This window comes from Glandiceps talaboti, chromosome 22, assembly GCF_964340395.1.
Source record: "Glandiceps talaboti chromosome 22, keGlaTala1.1, whole genome shotgun sequence".
Classification (NCBI taxonomy): Eukaryota; Metazoa; Hemichordata; class Enteropneusta; family Spengelidae; genus Glandiceps; species Glandiceps talaboti.
The window spans coordinates 8739567-8759386 of NC_135570.1; the positions used below are offsets into that span (position 1 = coordinate 8739567).

Genomic DNA, 19820 nt, shown 5'->3' on the forward strand with positions numbered 1-19820 from the left:
AACAAGCTTTCATACGGTAAAGTTTGGAGTCAATCTGAGGCGCATTCTGCCAGACACAAACTTGGATAACTTCACCCTATGTATGTGAACCAATACATACAATTTTAGATACATGTGCAACAGATAGGATACAACATATCTAAGAGATGTTAAAAGAAAGTGTACAAAGGAATTGAAAGATAGACACCTCATGTCACTTTTAATAAAATATTGAAATAGCACCGAGTCATCAGGAGAATTTTAATTTCTGTAGAAAACATACAATATGACAAAGCTGAAATAGTGCCAAAAAAAAAAATTATAATGCCTAAGAAGATATAGACATAAAAATAGAAACGGAAAACAAAACCATGCTGCTCCTGTTGAGATTGGGGTGATCAATCATAATCTTTATACAACTTCAGACAATGGACGAACAGAATCTGTTACAAACAGGAAAAAGTGAACAACTAGCAACATTTAACTTTAAGTCATTGCATAGACAGCCATATCAAGTGTCAACATATCAAATGTTAACATGGATCTCCAACATATCAAATGTCAACTTGGATCTTCTACAATTTTCCTAATTACTTTCCAACAAAAAACTTGTAATACTGGTTAGCTTGAATTGTCATGGCAATATTTGATGAAAATAATGATGTTTTTCCTCTTTGATCTTTAGGTAATCAACAACCTACTACTTGCTAATAAAGGTAACTTACATATACACTACTATGGTCATATCTAATTTCAACGTTGATAAATTGGAAATACATTTCTGTTATATGTTCTAGCGCAATTTGTTTTCAAGGACTTTCATGAATACAACATTTCAAAAGAATAGTATGGTTCAGGTAATGCATTGCGTGACCTGTACTGGCCTTCAATTTTACAGAGAAAACTCAGAAAACCCATTTTAGATATCTTGTGCAGAGCAATTGGCACAGGTCAACAAGTAAAAGAGGCTTCTTATATTATAACATATGTTTCTACCTTGTATACTTAAACTTAAATCTTTATCCCTACTTGCAGTTCTTCTAGGAGATTACAGCTCATTTCACAAACTAAAGAATGAAATGTTTACATAGATGTTGATAAATTACTAGTATTGTTTCAAAGTTAGTCTCCAAGTGTACTTCACTTGTGGAAGTGTACAGTAATTACTTGAAGATTTATACTGGATACTGATAAGTAGACTATGCATTTGCCTGAATGAATAGACAACTTTATAGTAGGAGTTTTCTGGTTTTCCTTGACTAAATCTGGCCTTCTTTCAGAGAGATAAATGCTCTTTAATTTTGTGTTTGAATGAGTCCATATAAATACCTGCAAATTATAACTATGAAAGAATGCATGAGCTCAAAGTAGAATTACTTACTATCATAGCATAGCATAGCAGCCACCGGAAGCAGCCATATCATTCAAAAACACACTGGCCTAGTATTTCCAGACAAGGTAACTACTAAGTGTGTGCACCCTGGTGTTTACTGCTGATATTATCTCTAAGTTTTAGTGTAACTTCAACTATATCTGTCACTGTTGTAGCAAATGTACAGACAAAGTTGGAAATTCTAGTAATGTAACAACATCTATGTAAACATTTTTGTTGTTTATTTTGTCAAATCAGCTGTAACCCACAACAAGTTTACATAGATGTTGATACATTACTATTGTATTGTTTCAAAGTCTCTCCATGTTTACTTCAACACTGACAGACATGCTGAAGTTACACTAGAAGTAAAATACTATCTGCAATAATCACTAGGGTGACATATGTAGTAGCTGCCATGTCTGACAAAAATACTCAAATGTTACAACTATATTGAATGGTATGGCTGCTACAATAGCAAGTAAATTTGCATGTGTGCAATCTGGTAGATTCATTTTAACTTGCAGGTATTTACAATGGCATGCTCAAACACAAAATAGATGTATTGTATTTCTGAATATCAACCTAGTCAAGGAACGGCAAAAAACTCATCTATTCTTTCAGTCAAATGCATAGTTTAGTTCCTGACGACCATATTCCGATTTTACACTATGTTCATCTTCATTCATTATGTGTAGTCAATCTCGTTATTCTGTGCTCCCCCTATAGCATTCATATAAACGTTATGATGTCGAATCCCCACGTGATTTTAGTTTAAAGACTGGAGATGGAGTTCGGTTGGACATTTGCATATCATATCAGTCCTAGAAAGGTCAACAATGTTTGACCTTTGATTTCCCACTATCCTACTTGACAATGCTTTATGACGACAGCCTGCCAATTTGTGATGTATTACGCTTCACCCAGCATGGGGCTTAACCACATTTAATGCCTAGAGTAACAAGATTGACTAGACCTAATGAATGACGACAACATAGGGCAAAATCGGAATAAGGTTGTCAGGAACTAGACTATCAAATGCTTGGATGATCATAGTTAGTTCATCAGTGTCCCATTGAGATATGTTATAAAACCTGCATCTAATTTCCTGTACACTTCAACAAGTGAAGTCAACTCAGAGACAAACTTAGAAACCTGATAATAGCCTTTGATAATCATCTGCATTTGGCTTCGCTCTCTGTACATGCATCATTGATCAAATCCTTCAAGCTTCCTTACCAATACGTGATGTAACTTCACCATGACTGCCAAATAAAATACTTCCTATTTCCAGGACTCGCTTTTGAATATAGTCAGCTTCTGCCTTGATGGCAAACCGGACACTAACAAGTTTTGAATTTTGTGATCTGTTTACAAACGGCAATGTACATAACAACAGTTAAGGAAGTAGTCAAAAAATTCCAGCGACTGACCTTATATTGACAAAGTGTGCTAGTCCTTAATATGCAAATTATTGCCCAGGTAAAGCTCAAGCTTTCTTCATAGAAATACAGCAGTATGTAATCAGGGTATATGAAACTAGTAATTTGTCAACATCTAGTATGTTAATATTTCCATTAGCTAATCTCTTCATAATGAACTGTAACAATAGATATGAATGTTTCTACCTTGTATGATAAAACTCAACTCTATCCCTGTTTAATATACAGCTGACTAGTAAGTCAATTGCTTAGGAACTTCCCATGGAAATTCGGGTCTTCCAAAGTGCCCATAACAACTGGTGCTCTTGAAAATTGGTTTCTGCAGATCCAGGTCCCTGCAAAAAAAAAAGGAGGATTACTTGCAATGAACAAATATTCCATTCCATTGCCTTGGATCAAATAACTGACTCTGCATGACTGCATTGAAAAACTGCCTTGTTTTCGAAAGGAAATTGGACCAAAGATATGCTGGCTGTTCAAGTCTAATTTGATTTAAATAAAATAATCACACAACCCTTGTTTGCTTTGTCTGTCTCTAGGATACCAAATTAATGCTTAGCAAGAGGCTATGAATCTTAGTTACGCTATGTAAGTACGTACGTACGTACGTACGTACGTACGTACGTACATACGTACATACATACATACATACACACACACACACACACCCACCCATCCATCCATCCATCCATCCATCCATACATACATACACACACACACACACAGACAGACATACATACATACATACATACATACACACACACACACACACACACACATACATACATACATACATACATACATACATACATACATACATATGGGCATACAGACTTTTGACCTTTACAATGTCTGTATTTCATATAAGATTATCACACCTAATTACTCACTGAATCGAGTGGGAAATCAAATTTCTGGCAATGAACAAGTGAAGGTCACATTCTCATTTTCAATTAGTATGTAATTAACCTTCATGCAACAGATATATTTCCCTGGAGATGGCAATGAACAGAACGATACAGAAGTGTAGAATGTCGTATTCTCACCAACCAGTTCTAGAACATTGAAAATGTGATAATCTCAAAAATAAAGTGTTTGACAGTATTTCATTTCATAGTGACTTCAGAGCTTGATGTGCTGCATTCATTTTATATTTGTCCTATTTGTGATTGTATTTGGTATATCACGTGTCAATAATAAACAATTCTATTCTCCACAGCTCTGATGTTATTAACAACTTACATGACACTTTCAGAGCGGTTTTGTATCAACAACTCTACTGTTATTAACAATCTATGACAACATTTTCAGTGCGACTTCATACCCAGTGTGACTTTGTACCCAGTGTGACTTTGTACCAAGTGTGACTTCATACCCAGTGTGACTTCATACCCAGTGTGACTTTGTACCCAGTGTGACTTCATACCCAGTGTGACTTCATACCCAGTGTGACTTTGTACCCAGTGTGACTTTGTACCCAGTGTGACTTTGTACTATCAACTCTACTGTTATTAACAATCTACAATGACATTTCCTGTGTGACTTCATACCCAGTGTGACTTCATACCCAGTGTGACTTTGTACCCAGTATGACTTCATACCCAGTGTAACTTTGTACCATCAACTCTACTTTTATTAACAATCTACAATGACATATCCTGTGTGACTTCATACCCAGTGTGACTTTGTACCCAGTGTGACTTTGTACCCAGTGTGACTTCATACCCAGTGTGACTTTGTACCCAGTATGACTTCATACCCAGTGTAACTTTGTACCATCCACTCTACTGTTATTAACAATCTACAATGACATTTCCTGTGTGACTTCATACCCAGTGTGACTTTGTACCCAGTGACTTTGTACCATCATACCCAGTGTGACTTTGTACCCAGTGTGACTTTTTACCATCAACTCTACTGTTATTAACAATCTACAACATTTCCTGTGCACTTCATACCCAGTGTGACTTTGTACCCAGTGTGATTTCATACCCAGTGTGACTTTGTACAATCATACCCAGTGTGACTTTGTACCCAGTGTGACTTTGTACTATCAACTCTGCTGTTATTAACAATCTACAATGACATTTCCTGTGTGACTTCATACCCAGTGTGACTTTGTACCCAGTGTGACTTTGTACCCAGTGTGACTTCATACCCAGTGTGACTTCATACCCAGTGTGACTTTGTACCCAGTGTGACTTCATACCCAGTGTGACTTTGTACCCAGTGTGACTGTACCCAGTGTGACTTCATACCCAGTGTGACTTTGTACCCAGTGTGACTTCATACCCAGTGTGACTTTGTACCCAGTGTGACTTTGTACCCAGTGTGACTTCATACCCAGTGTGACTTCATACCCAGTGTGACTTTGTACCCAGTGTGACTTTGTACCCAGTGTGACTTCATACCCAGTGTGACTTCATACCCAGTGTGACTTCATACCCAGTGTGACTTTGTACCCAGTGTGACTTTGTACCCAGTGTGACTTCATACCCAGTGTGACTTTGTACCCAGTGTGACTTTGTACCCAGTGTGACTTCATACCCAGTGTGACTTCATACCCAGTGTGACTTTGTACCCAGTGTGACTTTGTACTATCAACTCTACTGTTATTAACAATCTACAATGACATTTCCTGTGCGACTTCATACCCAGTGTGACTTTGTACCCAGTGTGACTTTGTACCCAGTGTGACTTAAATGTACCATCAACACTGCAGATATTAACAACTTACAATGACACAGAGCGACTTTGTACCCAGTGTGACTTTGTACCATCAACTCTGCTATTATTAACAACTAAGATGATACATTCACATCGATTTCGTACCAAAGCCATGTTCGTGACTTGGATACGGTGTTCATTATTTCTGTTACTCCTGTCTTCTAGCTACGAATCAATGTTACACCTTTAGGCCATTGAATTATAGTAAACCTTGGTAAACACCTACACTTCTTAAGCATCCTTCCTTCAATTTCTAGCTGAATAGTCATTGCCATCTCAGAGATTTTATATACAAAATAACATATCACTATAATCCTACAGCTTTGTAATCCTCACTAGATATAATGTATTTGTACTTTCATGACTTTGACCTTGGCCAGTAGGTGTAACCCATTTCACTTTTTCAAACAACTAAATAAGCTTTGAATATTGATAACTATAGTGAAAAGGGATCACTCTCGCATACACTATTAAGAAGACATTTTTGTATACAATATTAACTTCCTTTAGGGTGTTGGAAATGTATTCAATAATTTTTTTGATATCAAAGAATAAGTATACAATTACAGAATTTCATTTCAAATCTTCATTCATGTCCACGGCCTTCAGTAGTTGATTTATGGACAAGTATAAACTGCAATGTCATATTCTGGCTAGGGCAACATTTGTACTAACTTGTATGTGTCTCGTGATCTGACCTACCATACATTTCTTTCAATCAACCAAATAATTAAAAAATCATGATCAGAAAAACCATAACTAAAGATCACAGATGGTGACACCACAAGTGTCTATAAAAGGCAAATATATAGTTTAAAGTTACACTAGCTGTAACTTGAATATTTCTTTGATTTTTTTTTGATTTTTTTTTAGATATAATAATTTATTCATAATATAGTGAACCGTATTGAATCAACAGTGCTCATTGAGGGTTAAAAATGTATTTTCATAAGGTCTAAAAAAATGTGTTTCCATTTACCCGACCCCACCTAGCTTTTCACTGCCGATCCTAAACTTTTTTTTACGTATTCGAGAAAAAAAAAAAAAAAATTGTGAAGTCTCACGAGAAATAGTGGATGTGGAAATTGCCATCAACTTAAAAAGACAATATAAAACTATTCTTCCAATCTGTAATGGCTGTACATCTGATAGGAAGAAATAAATAACACAGAGACCATTTGGAAAACAATGGAAGACCTGAAGTACACACTCGCGCAGAAAAAAAAAAATCTACCCCACCTATTCTAAAATTGAGCGTAACCGGAACAACACAATTTTTTTTATTTGACCTAAGAGGGCACACTGACAGTGGTAGTCATCTACAATATCACATCATAGACAGTCAGTGATTAATCTCATTCAACATCATCACCACAAGTCAATATGATTTCCATTTAACTAATTTAACATGTAACCTCTTTAAATGGGGACAGGCCACTGATTAGCTCTGTTTTTTGCTATTTGCCACTCCCCAGTGACACAGATTTCAAAACTTAACTTGTGTCTTTTCTTCCATTTTCTATTTTTTTTTTTGTGATGTATGAAATTCTTTCTTTTATAGTGATGTAAGTATATACCTTTGTGTGTGACGAATAACTAAAAATAAATCATTATATCATATTTGAATACTTGTAAGAATGGCTAGATTTAACATGTTTTAGTCATTGGCATTAGGATGTGTTCGTACACACACAAGAAATACATGGAATTGTTTACTAACAAACTATGTCCATTTAAAGGAGTGTCCTGTGAATAATATCTGACACAGAAGATTCCATATCAAAACATGATATTGGTGATACCCGTCATGAGAGAAATGAAATGTTTCTGATTTAAAGGGGAAAGTCACTCCAGGAAATGGTATTTTCATAATTTTTGTTTGGGTTCTGGTGAATCATATCATGATTTCTCAACACATAAATTTTGTCGAACTGCCAAGAAACACAAATTGAAACTCTTTTTACACCTCCACTTCTGTGACTTGATGTGTGTACATGTATTAGATGAGCAATAAATATTCAGCACTATGTATCTATAAAAGGTAATAAACACTTAGCAGTCATGAATATTCATTGTTCATCTAATAAACATGCATATCTTAGTCTATATTGTTTCGCATTGATTTTTCAAGTAGGAAGTCATCATAAAATTGTTTTATAAATTAAAAATCCAAAATAAATATCCAATCCTCATCCATAAGGCCACTTTAAGAAAAGGACAATTTACGAAATTTGAACAAAGTGGTAAAAGATCTGCTTTGACAACTTTACAAATCAAGCGTATGAAATTAACTTGTCCTCACATGAATTGATTCCAAATCAATTTGAACTGTTCAATCGAATCAAAAATGGTCTCTGTCCCCACAAGAAAACTGAGCAATGGATTTGATTTGATTTAGTGTCATGTCCCTACACATCAGATCTGATTTACTTCTGATGTAAGATGCAAAGCACTTGAAGCCATTGCTAGGACAACATTCCATTCAACATGGAGCGCTTAGCTGGAAATAGCTTCATTTTAAAAACAATTACCTAACAGAGCTCAATAGTGAGTGATCACTTAAAGATGAGAATGTGATCGACACTGGATTAGGTAAGGGCAATTTCAACTTTGTATACATGAGTGATCATTCTGTCAACAGTTAATTGTGACTTCACTTAACTCAATAAATGGATTAAACACCATGATCAATTTGGGTTATAAATGCCAGAATGTCGGCCTTTATGTTCACAAAATTAAATAAAAGCGGAGGAAAATATTTAAATTTTGTGACGTAGTTAAATTAAAGACTGGAAATTTGGCAGCATAAATTGAAATCAAGGTCAGAATAATATCCCAGAGCACAGCCACGGCCTGTGCTTAGTTTTCCTGCTATTGTACATTCAATGTTAGACCAGATGTAAACTGAATGCCTTCCGTAAGGGCAAACCTTTACATTGTTGTTCCTTCATGGCTTGTTGAAAAGAAAAATTCTGCGCTACTAGACATGATATTGTATATCCATTAGTTTTTATATCAATAAATAAATCAAAGTGCCAAAACTCCGGTGGACACACTGTACATATCTGTTTCTGCACTTTCACTGGATTTCACCATTTTAGATACTGTAAAAACCTCAACTGACATCTCATCTTTCATGCCAGTAAAATCAATTTATTAATTGTTTGTAGAAATACTGATTTTATGGCAATTTGAAGAAGCATACTTGATCCCTGGAAATTTCGGCCCAGTTTTTCCCCTCATAGTTTCCTTACTAGAGACCGGAAAATTTACAAATTTTACCAAAAGATGAATTGTTAGGTGCTTTAAAGGACCATAATAAAAAAAAATGTTCGAAGTCTTTTCATCCCTAATATATAACCTTCCTTATGGAAGGTAAAAACGACTTACTCTTGAATTGACTCGCACCCCCCCCCCCCCCCCCCCCCAAAAAAAAAATTGAATTGATGTCTGAGGATTCAAGTATGTCACTTAAAATGTTAATTAATAAAAATAATGAGTAACAAATACCTTATGATGGCACCAGGTCGAAGGTCAAAGTTCTCCTTGACAATTTTCAACAGCTCTGCTTGAGACCGACTTGTGGTTCCAAAATGGAAAACAGTAACAGACAGGGGCTCCACTAAACCAATGCCATAGGCAACCTAATTAAAAGTTAAAAAGCAATTATCAGTCAATTAAGAATTGACTATATACATGTTTAATATGTAAACTTTTTATCAAAAATCAACAAACACGTAGACTGAGTAGTACACCCCTGATGATGCTGATGAAATTAGTGGCAATTTGGGATTTGCTTCCAAGAAATACATTTCATGAACCCAGAGCCCATGAACATTCATTCTCGCAGTACGTATAAAACATTGACAATGTCTGCTTTAACATACTTTATGTGAATGTGAATTATTTTGACAAAATTGCTCAATAAGTAAACTGTGAATCTCCATCACATGAAAATTACAACCTGAAAAAAATCTCATTTGGTGAAATTGAAATTTTGAGAAATATATTTTCATATTTGAAAGAAAATTAGAGAGTGAATGAGAACTTGATGTAATTCATGGGTATTTAAATGATGTAAGGCCATATGGGAAACTTCCCGAAAGGCATAATAATAAACTTTATTAAACTTTAAATAAATTCGGAAATGCACAGAGAGGATACAAAATTGACATGTTATGTAGCTACAAACATTACATGGAATGTCTGTACAGTGTGTAAATTTTGCAACAGGTAAAACATCGTGTTGAAAGTGCCCTCAACGATCAAGGTAAGTAATGCCTTTGTATTAGTATGTGCACTAAGCATTATAGGAAGAAGTACTGTAGCAATGGGCAGTGCCCTCAATGGTCAAAGCTGTGTCTGAGACTTCTATCATTCTGAAGCATAGGGCATGTATACTCCTGTTTTGTATGTACCTTTTTTTGTTTGCAAATTCAAAACACTGAGAAGTCTGATTTTAAAAAAAATTACCGACTGAATATAAAATTTTTCAAAGGATGTCATTTGTTTATGAATGTATCCTAACATGAGCCTAATTACTCAACTTATCAGTTACTGCCCTTACACTGACACCATCGTCAATCTTTGTGATATTTCAAAACATTTGTACCTGAACAAGACATCGACGACAAAGTCCTGCTTTAACTAGTGACTTGGCAACCCAGCGTGCTGCATATGCTGCTGAACGGTCCACTTTACTACAATCTTTCCCAGAAAATGCACCTCCTCCGTGAGCTCCCCAGCCACCATACGTGTCTACGATAATCTTACGTCCTGTCAGACCAGCATCACACTGTAGGAAAACATATATCAATTTAAGTTTACTTACCATACATGTTTTTTCAAATCATATTCATACTCAGTAATAATCAGTTTTTGCATCAAAACCAAAGTTTCTAATTTCTTATGAGTAACATTTTGCCAGTTCAGGTTGACAGGCTTCATCAAACTGTCTGTTTGTTGGCTTTACGGTAGCCCTTAGTCATGGTACAAGGAGTATATTACAAAAGTATACTTCATGTACTTCATGTGTCGTGAAATACTTTGAAATAATTTTAGCTTTCCTGAGAAAACCAATTGTTATTGTTTGATATCACTTGAAATAATTTTAGCTTTCCTGACACAACTAATCGTTGTTATGCAAATCACACAAATAAATTATGCAAATGAGTCTCCATGCTATCAGAACAATGAAGAACATCAATAAGGATCATATACAATTATTCATTTGTTCAGGACCACCTTTTGCTATAGCTCTGCTAGACAATTGTGTTTCACTCTTAAATGTTAATCTTTATCCAAACTGAACTTTTTATGAAAATTTCTCCACTTGCACATGAAATTAATTATCTGGTAATTAATCCTACAGGAGGAGGACAAGCCTGGTGACTCTTAACAGGTATTATAATTTTTAATTTTCCCCTTTTGAAAAAAAAAATATAGCCGTGAAATATAAAGTCAAATGCGGTAATGCACACTTTGAATATCCAGCTGGCATACCATAGAGCTAGCAGGGGAATACAGCAATGCCAGTGTTTTTGTTAAGGTTGGGGAACCCGAGTAACAGAAAAGGGCAAATGGTTACAAGTGGTATAGTTTCCCATAGCATCTGTCGTAATTTTGTTTGGGAACCTTGGTAAACTGACATGGCAACCCTGATAGTTTGTACCTACTTACCATTATTAGCAAAAAAAACACATCTACGTCATTAATATTAATGTATTGTTGACAGCCTGTAAAATGCTGGAATTAATTTCAATGGAAAAACTGTTTGGTAAAAAGAGCAAATTTACATAAATTTCCTGTGAAACTGTATGTAACTGCATTCCAATGTATAATATTCACTTACTCCTGGACCACCAAATGTGAAAGCACTGGATGGATTCAAATGATAAATTGTCTGGTCATCTAAATATTTAGCAGGTATGACTTCTTTAATTATCTTCTCTACGAGATCGTGCCTCAATTTCTCTAAGGCCACGTCTTCATCATGTTGGGTTGATAGCAGTACGGTATGTACACGTATTGGTACACAGGCTCCTTTGTCTGTTTTGTACTCAATTGTTACCTATTAGTGAAAGAAAAGAGATACAAACAATTAGTACACATGTCTTACATCTTGCAAGGGGTGATATCAATAGTTCAATGTAGGATAAAAACAATAAATTCTTTTACTTTGAGGGTATAGGGGTGTGGGGTTTGAGCAATTTTAGTTTTCATCCTATGAAATCTATTTTACTTTTAATAGATATTTTGTACCCTAAATACAAAAATTTCTTTGAAAAAATGTCTAATTGAGAAATGGGAGAGTGCCTGCTATAGTAAATACATGGTACTAATATAAAAGTAAAGTGTCAACAAAAGAACTATTTTTCACTCACTGCATTCTGGCGCTGCATCCACAGCACTACATACTACTACATACTGATTTTGTATTCACAGCACTACATACTACTACATACTGACTTTGTATTCACAGCACTACATACTACTACATACTGGATTTGCATTCACAGGCTCAGCACTACATGATACTACTACATACTGGCTTTGCAACCACAGCACTACATACTACTACATACTGGCGCTGCATTCATAGCACTACATACAACTACATACTGATTTGAAATTGATTGTGCTGTCTCAAACAATGTTCAATTTATGTTATCAAATTGTGTACATTATCAGTGTCTTTGCTAAGGTTGTGGAACCCTAATAACAGAAAGGAGAGTCTGGTAATTTTGTTTGGAAACCCAGGTAAACTGACATGGGAACCACAGTAAATTTTACCTACTTACCGCCCTTAACAAAAACACTGCATTATAACAAGTTTGAGTTCTTCCAATAGGGCGGCAAGTGATGGTTATGTATACTTCAATGAGTAGAATATTATAAGCATATATTCATATTCTGCAGTTACCTCCCAAATGATTAAAAACCCACCTTGCATCCCTTTCCATATTGGCAAGCAGACCTTTTTTTTAAAGCAAAAAACTATTTTGCTCACCTGACATTTACCATCTGGGCGAAGATATGGCATGGTCCCATCAGCAGCACTATCAGCTAACTTTCTATTCAGTGCATGTGCCAATACCACAGTTAAAGGCATACATTCTTCAGTTTCATCTGTTGCATAGCCAAACATAAAACCTTGGTCTCCTGCACCAAACTCTTCAAGGACACGGTTTTCATGAACGGCCTGAGATATCTCAGCAGCCTGTTGTTGTATGGTTAACATCACATTACAGGTCTTGTAATCGAATCCTGGGAGATATCGATGCAGAATAAAGATGGTGAACAAATAAAAAAGAAATAGTCGGCCAAATGAATCTAATAAATTCAGGAAAGATTTTACATATCTACATATTTACATATTATATCTTATATAGGGCAACACCTCTTTTGGTCTTACTTTGCTAAGAACCTGATTGATTGATTGATTGATTGATTGATTGATTGATTGATTGATTGATTGATTGATTGATTGATTGATTGATTGATTGATTGATTGATTAAAAGGGAACACCACTCCAGGAAATAGAGACATATTCATAAACTCTGGGTTCTGGCGTCACTTCATGATTTTTACATCACCTACAATTAAACAATTTATATGGTATCTTTGCTATGGGCTATTGCATCATGGGAGGTAACCGAAATGCATTATTCAATGGTTGAACACTGAATATTCATGAGTACAAAATGCTAGGCACTTCAGCTGCTTATAAATGCACAAGATCAAATTGATGTTTCTCTGAAATCACAAATAATTACAGGTGATGTAAAATCATGATTTGAAATGACTCTCCAAAACCCATAGTTTATAAAAATGTCTCTTATAAATTTGTTATTATGTTTCTGTTTAGCTTGTGTTTATACTTCATTTAAAATGTGTTTATAGACAGTCATTTGGGTTACATCGTAACAGTATAAAGTCAATTCCATTCGATGGTGGCATTGTCAGACAGAGGGAATCCTTCTGTGTTGCACTTGAAAATGAAAATGTTTGAATTAAAACTGCAACTTTTTTGTCAATCAATCAGTGACAATTAATGAAAGCGCATCACTTTCTTGTACAACATAAGAGTATAGCGGCACTATAAAGTTAGAAGGCTTTCGACAAAAGATACTACATATATTAGATTTATGACACTAAGTCGGTATTGAAATTAAATTTCTCCATGTTGTTATGATATAAAGCAGTCAACTTCGCTTCATATCCCCACACATGTACATCCTTAATATTGCTTATCAACCCTTGCTTCTATAGCCATTACATCATATTCTAGGTATATCAGAAAGACAAAAGATTGTACAGTTTGGCCACTAGGAGTGCTCTTCTGAAGCAGCTTTTGGCACTAGTCACTGTTCCTAAGTATGCAATACATATCTAAGGACAGTTGTAGTTATTTCTATGTTTCCATGTTTCTCAAGAATCTATATTTCTTTCAATTTTCAACTACAGAGGGCGCACCCTGGTGGTGAATCACAGCCATGAGATATGGCTGAAACTGCGATACACCTTTCACATGTACGGCAATGTTTTTGTTCCAAAAGGTATCTTAATTATAATTATTCTCAGTATCGTAATGGAACACAAAAGCATTCATAGTATCATATATTTCTTCTGTTTGGTGAAATAATTTTATATCTATTATCAATTATGTGCAAAATAGAGTAGGAGCTAATATACCTTTAGAGCTGTGATCGTATCCTATTTCTTTGATTGTATCTCTTACAATCTTCCCTATGTCAACATTTGCCTTGGATGAGATTTCTCCACCAACCAGTATCAAACCATTGCTGGCAAAACACTCTGAAATCAAAGTTACACAATGTCAGTTTATTCTAGAAATGGTAGCAGAAGGTACAATGAGTAAAACTGAAGTAAAGCACTTTCCCTATGTCCTACACTCGTGTATAGCATTCATATTACAAGTAAAGGACTTTGTCTATGTGCTACACTCGTTTATAGCATTCATATCAAGTGTTAAAGTATACTGTTTCAATTGGTTTATTTACAAGCCTAGCATGTGACCTTTCTAATCTGGTCAATTGGCAAATCACTATACTTCTAAACTTGATATGGATGCTATAAATGATTGTGGTACATACAAAAAATGTTTTACTTTGGTGTTATGGGTTGTACTTGATATGGATGCTATAAATGATCGTGGTACATACAGACAATGTTTTACTTTGGTGTTATTGGTTGTACTTGATATGGATGCTATAAATGATTGTGGTACATACAGACAATGTTTTACTTTGGTGTTATGGGTTGTACTTGATATGGATGCTATAAATGATTGTGGTACATACAGACAATGTTTTACTTTGGTGTTATGGGTTGTACTTGATATGGATGCTATAAATGATTGTGGTACATACAATGTTTTACTTTGGTGTTATGGGTTGTACTTGATATGGATGCTATAAATGATTGTGGTACATACAATGTTTTACTTTGGTGTTATGGGTTGTACTTGATATGGATGCTATAAATGATTGTGGTACATACAATGTTTTACTTTGGTGTTATGGGTTGTACTTGATATGGATGCTATAAATGATCGTGGTACATACAGACAATGTTTTACTTTGGTGTTATGGGTTATACTTGATATGGATGCTATAAATGATTGTGGTACATACAGACAATGTTTTACTTTGGTGTTATGGGTTGTACTTGATATGGATGCTATAAATGACTGTGGTAGTACATACAGACAATGTTTTACTTTGGTGTTATGGGTTGTACTTGATATGGATGCTATAAATGACTGTGGTAGTACATACAGACAATGTTTTACTTTGGTGTTATGGGTTGTACTTGATATGGATGCTATTAATGATTGTGGTACATACAGACAATGTTTTACTTTGGTGTTATGGGTTGTACTTGATATGGATGCTATAAATGACTGTGGTAGTACATACAGACAATGTTTTACTTTGGTGTTATGGGTTGTACTTGATATGGATGCTATAAATGATTGTGGTACATACAGACAATGTTTTACTTTGGTGTTATGGGTTATACTTGATATGGATGCTATAAATGATTGTGGTACATACAATGTTTTACTTTGGTGTTATGGGTTATACTTGATATGGATGCTATAAATGATTGTGGTACATACAATGTTTTACTTTGGTGTTATGGGTTGTACTTGATATGGATGCTATAAATGATTGTGGTACATACAGACAATGTTTTACTTTGGTGTTATGGGTGTACAGTTGTCCAGAACTACTGTAAGGATGATGTTCTAGTGAGTCACCACACAGGAAGGGATGGGGACACCAAATTTGACAAGTCACAAGAATTGTTGTGCATTAGTGTCAGGCAGTGTGCCCTCTAAGTCAATTTGACACACCACTTATGTCCACACACAATTTCTAGTGATGCACCAAAATTTGGTGTTCCCCTATCTCTTACTATGTCAGTGGTGAGTGCGTCATCTAAGCCAACTTGACACACCACTGAAACACACAATTTCTATCTCTTACTATGTGGTGACTCACAAGAAATGTCAGTTTTTATCATTTTGACCCACAACAACAAATTTGGCTATCATTAGATGGCACACTTGTGGTGGGTCAGATTTACTGAGGGGGTGCACAGATAAACATATTAAAATTCATGTTGCTACCTGCACAAATACAAATACATGGACTGTGACCTCACACACAGGGTTACCAATGGGTCAAATATGTAATGGACTTAGTGTGATTACTAGCATATGATTGGATAATCCAACTACTGACAAAGATTTGAACTTTGATATAGAGTTTTCATTAACAAATAAATAGTAAAAACACGTATTTTACTAAATTACAAGGTTTCAATACTTACCACAGGCAACCTTGGCATCAGGGTCCAATTTCAAAAAAGCATCAAGTACAGCGTCACTGACCTGATCACACATTTTATCTGTAAAAACATGATTAGAAATAACACAATTATCAAACCTTTCAAAATATCAGTAATCAAGTTTTTTTTCTTCAGAATTATGAAAAATGGATTAGGTATAGATTTAAACTTGGCTATTCTTCCATCACCTTGGATAATCCAGTTATCCAGTTATTCAAATCACCTTGGATAATCCAGTTATTTAATCCTCTTTCTCTCAAGGGGTTATTGTTTGTACACAAGTAATTACTAGTTGGGGGAATGAAGATTAAATACACAGCATGGACAACCAACCAACCAATTCAAGTGACTTGTAAGTCCAGTGTTTTTGCTAAAATTTACTTCTGTAGTCCTGGTTATGAGGAGGGAAGGGTTTGTGCGACATTATGCAATCATTCCTGAGCATAAAAAATGCAGTGCAGATAAAGTCAGTCTTGCTTTTGTTTCACATTAATTACACGATTGGGACAAGTCTCTTGGTTGAACCAACAAAAGAAGCAAGTCTGGCAAGGACACTTCAACTGACAAGATTACATCAATTAAGGTCAGCTGTGGAAGATACAGTTAAAATCTGACACCATTTTAATCTGCTTTGCCAATTCTATATCTTTCAATGAGATTAGATATGACAAAGATCCTTGTATACACTAAGAGTCTAAATCAATGCATTTCAATATCTATGGGAAGTGTATACCACAACCAATCCACAGTCCTATAAAGAAAACTCAGAATATTTTTTATATTGTTTGTAATTCTACCTTGTTATTCCTCAGCCAGAAAAATGGGAGACACAAATTCAGCAAGACACAGTGAATGATAAATTGAGAATATTGTACATGTACATTTGGGTCTAATACATTCCTACATTGTATATAAATAGACTTTTTACCCTTTATTTGAATGTCATATTAACATAATGTTACAAAATATTTTGATAAACACTTCTTAATACTTGAAAAGCTTGCACATTTAGTGTCAAAGAGTAAAGTTCAAAGGTCGTGTCTTTCATTCTGATGAAAGTCCTAGTCATTTGCCTGTCTGACTATACTGAAATTCAAATTCCACATGTTAGCCATATAAATCAACGTCAAGGTGACAGACAACATGTCAGAAATGCCATTTCAACAGCTTCAGTTATTCAAAGGAAGAATTCTGCTGAAGAAAACTAAGTTCAGTAATTCTGAACCAAAAAAATCCAAATACAGCATCACAAACTGCAACAAAATCACTTTTTTTATATTCCCAATATATTGTATCAGCAATACGTCATTTGTCCAGGCCAGGATTTCTTTAATTTTTTTCCTCTGTGTTTGAAGGATGTCCTAGAATTCCTACTCCTATTTAGTATATATGTATTCTCAACATCACGTTCTATTTTTTAGGACTGAGGTGAGGTGATATTATCTCTAATCTTTGTACATCACATTGTATATCTTGATTCTTATTAAATATTTATTTTGTACAAGCCTGACATGCATATAACTGTCTTCAAATGTGTATGTCTGAGTGTGTAAATGACAAACTAATGTTTCAAACTAGAGTCACCCACCAATTTCATTTTCCTTTTTCACTTGAAAAGCTGACCCAATGGAATTCAAGACATGATTAACGTGAAAATAGTGGTACAAAAAATGCTGAATGTGACTATTTTTCTAATTCAAAATAAAACACAGACATTACTTTGAATTGCATCATGCAATGGCCACTGTACTGTATATGGTCATCGTATGTTGTTGATTATCATCAATAAAATAGTAATTTGACAGGGAGGAGTGTGAGCACAGGGGCGTGTAATATTTCATAGATTGTTGTTTTCCAGGTCTACAGACTGAATATAACAACCTTTTGATTAATATATATTCCTACATGTAAAGGGAATATTTCTTAGTAGTATAGAGATTGATACATTTGTAGCAGCAAGATTCGTACGATATTTTCCTAAGAAAACGGCATTCTAAGCAATAAGAAAACAACAATGTATGAAATATTACACGCCCCTGTGGGTGTGAGGCGCAGTTGGGAGACTAAGTAAGTTAAATATAACGGTGTTACATAATGTTTCACATGCACTAGGACAAAACTAAGAACAGCCATCTGCCTGAGTCTATCTATATCTACTACAACCACAGTCACTTGTGAGCTAATATTCTATTCTAGGATGGTAATTTTCTAGTCTATGATGATCATAATATTTTCCGGAGCAATCATCGACAACGGTATTTCTTGAATATTGCCAAATAACGTCATTATTTTGTATTATCATCAATCCTAGAATATTACCATTCTGGAATAGGATATTAGCTCACAAGTGACTGTGATGACGTGACTACAACCAAGGTTTCCCTTATTACATCACACTATGGAGGTGTTACTAGTATTATTAGGGTCGTCTGTAAAGCTATCCTGGAATTATTTTACATAAATTTTCTTTCCATTGTGTCACATTGTGATGATTTATTTGTAACAGATAGTACGGAGAAGTACACTAAATGAATCGATCTGACGTCTACTCAATTGAGAGATCGAAAGATGTGAACTGAATGTGTGGGTACGGGTCTTCGCTCGACAACCCCATTGTGTAAGGTTTTAATAATATGGTGAGCAGTGGATAAAATGAACAATGGGTCAACGTATCAAATGCAAATGACATACACTATAGGAAATACTAGACGTGAATACTGAGGATCAATAGATTACTGTAAACAGTGATCAGTGCGTCTGAATTTCCTGACTGCATCACAGCTAGCTTTGCACCATGCACCGGGGCCCCGCTGTGGAATACACGTGGTTTGGATGCATGGCAAACGGGGAGTTCGATTTACGAATTCAAACACTTACCTGGATGTCCTTCTTTCACTGACTCCGATGTGAAAAGGAAAGTGCCATCATCTTCATAGTATCCGTCTCCAGACATGGTTACCGTTGCAGCTAGATCACTTCTCGATTAGATAATTTTAAGTATGCAAATTGTACAACGTGGACACAGCTGACTGCTACTTCGCTGAGATCATGAGATCGTCTGTTGGATACATGTCATGTGCGCACCAAGCCTCTTTGCTCATGCGTGGCGACCTCGCTTGAGGATAAATACGTTGTTTATATACGGTGATATTTTGCAATTTGAACGGTTTAATGCTATGTAAGATCATTCCTGAGAGCTAGACGACCCAGTCTGCAGACGCCTTAGACTCTCTTACAGCCCTCGGAGCTTCGCTTTACTAAAATTAAAGCTAAACGAATTATTTTGTATGTACCGATGCCAGCTAATTAATCGTACTCGAATGTCCTTGTACTGTGCGCCCTCATCGACCATGATAGAGATAACCATTCGTTGACGAACAGATATCTCTAGGTGGTCGATGAGGGCGCATATTACAAGGTT

At 35.3% G+C, this 19820-nt stretch overlaps 1 protein-coding gene across 1 annotated transcript; it reads right to left on the reverse strand.

Annotated features, from left to right (window-relative positions):
• Window positions 1–226: 226 nt before the first annotated feature.
• On the reverse strand, window positions 227–19464 carry LOC144451914 (S-adenosylmethionine synthase-like). Its single transcript, XM_078142820.1, has 8 exons — window positions 19277–19464; window positions 16382–16459; window positions 14216–14338; window positions 12530–12786; window positions 11372–11590; window positions 10133–10315; window positions 9031–9164; window positions 227–3128 (listed from the first exon to the last, which is right to left on the reverse strand). Exons 1-8 carry the CDS (start codon window positions 19350–19352, stop codon window positions 3026–3028), a joined length of 1173 nt encoding a protein of 390 aa, XP_077998946.1. The 5' UTR covers window positions 19353–19464; the 3' UTR covers window positions 227–3025.
• Window positions 19465–19820: the final 356 nt, after the last annotated feature.

Bases quoted from the DNA above. Each gene is read 5' to 3' on its own strand.
- LOC144451914 (XM_078142820.1), bottom strand. From the start codon at position 19,352: ATGTCTGGAGACGGATACTATGAAGATGATGGCACTTTCCTTTTCACA. The intron at 12,787-14,215 runs GTATATTAGCTC...GATATCTCCCAG, and splicing joins ATACGATCACAGCTCTAAAG to GATTCGATTACAAGACCTGT. The intron at 9,165-10,132 runs GTACAAATGTTT...ACTTTTAATTAG, and splicing joins GTCGTCGATGTCTTGTTCAG to GTTGCCTATGGCATTGGTTT.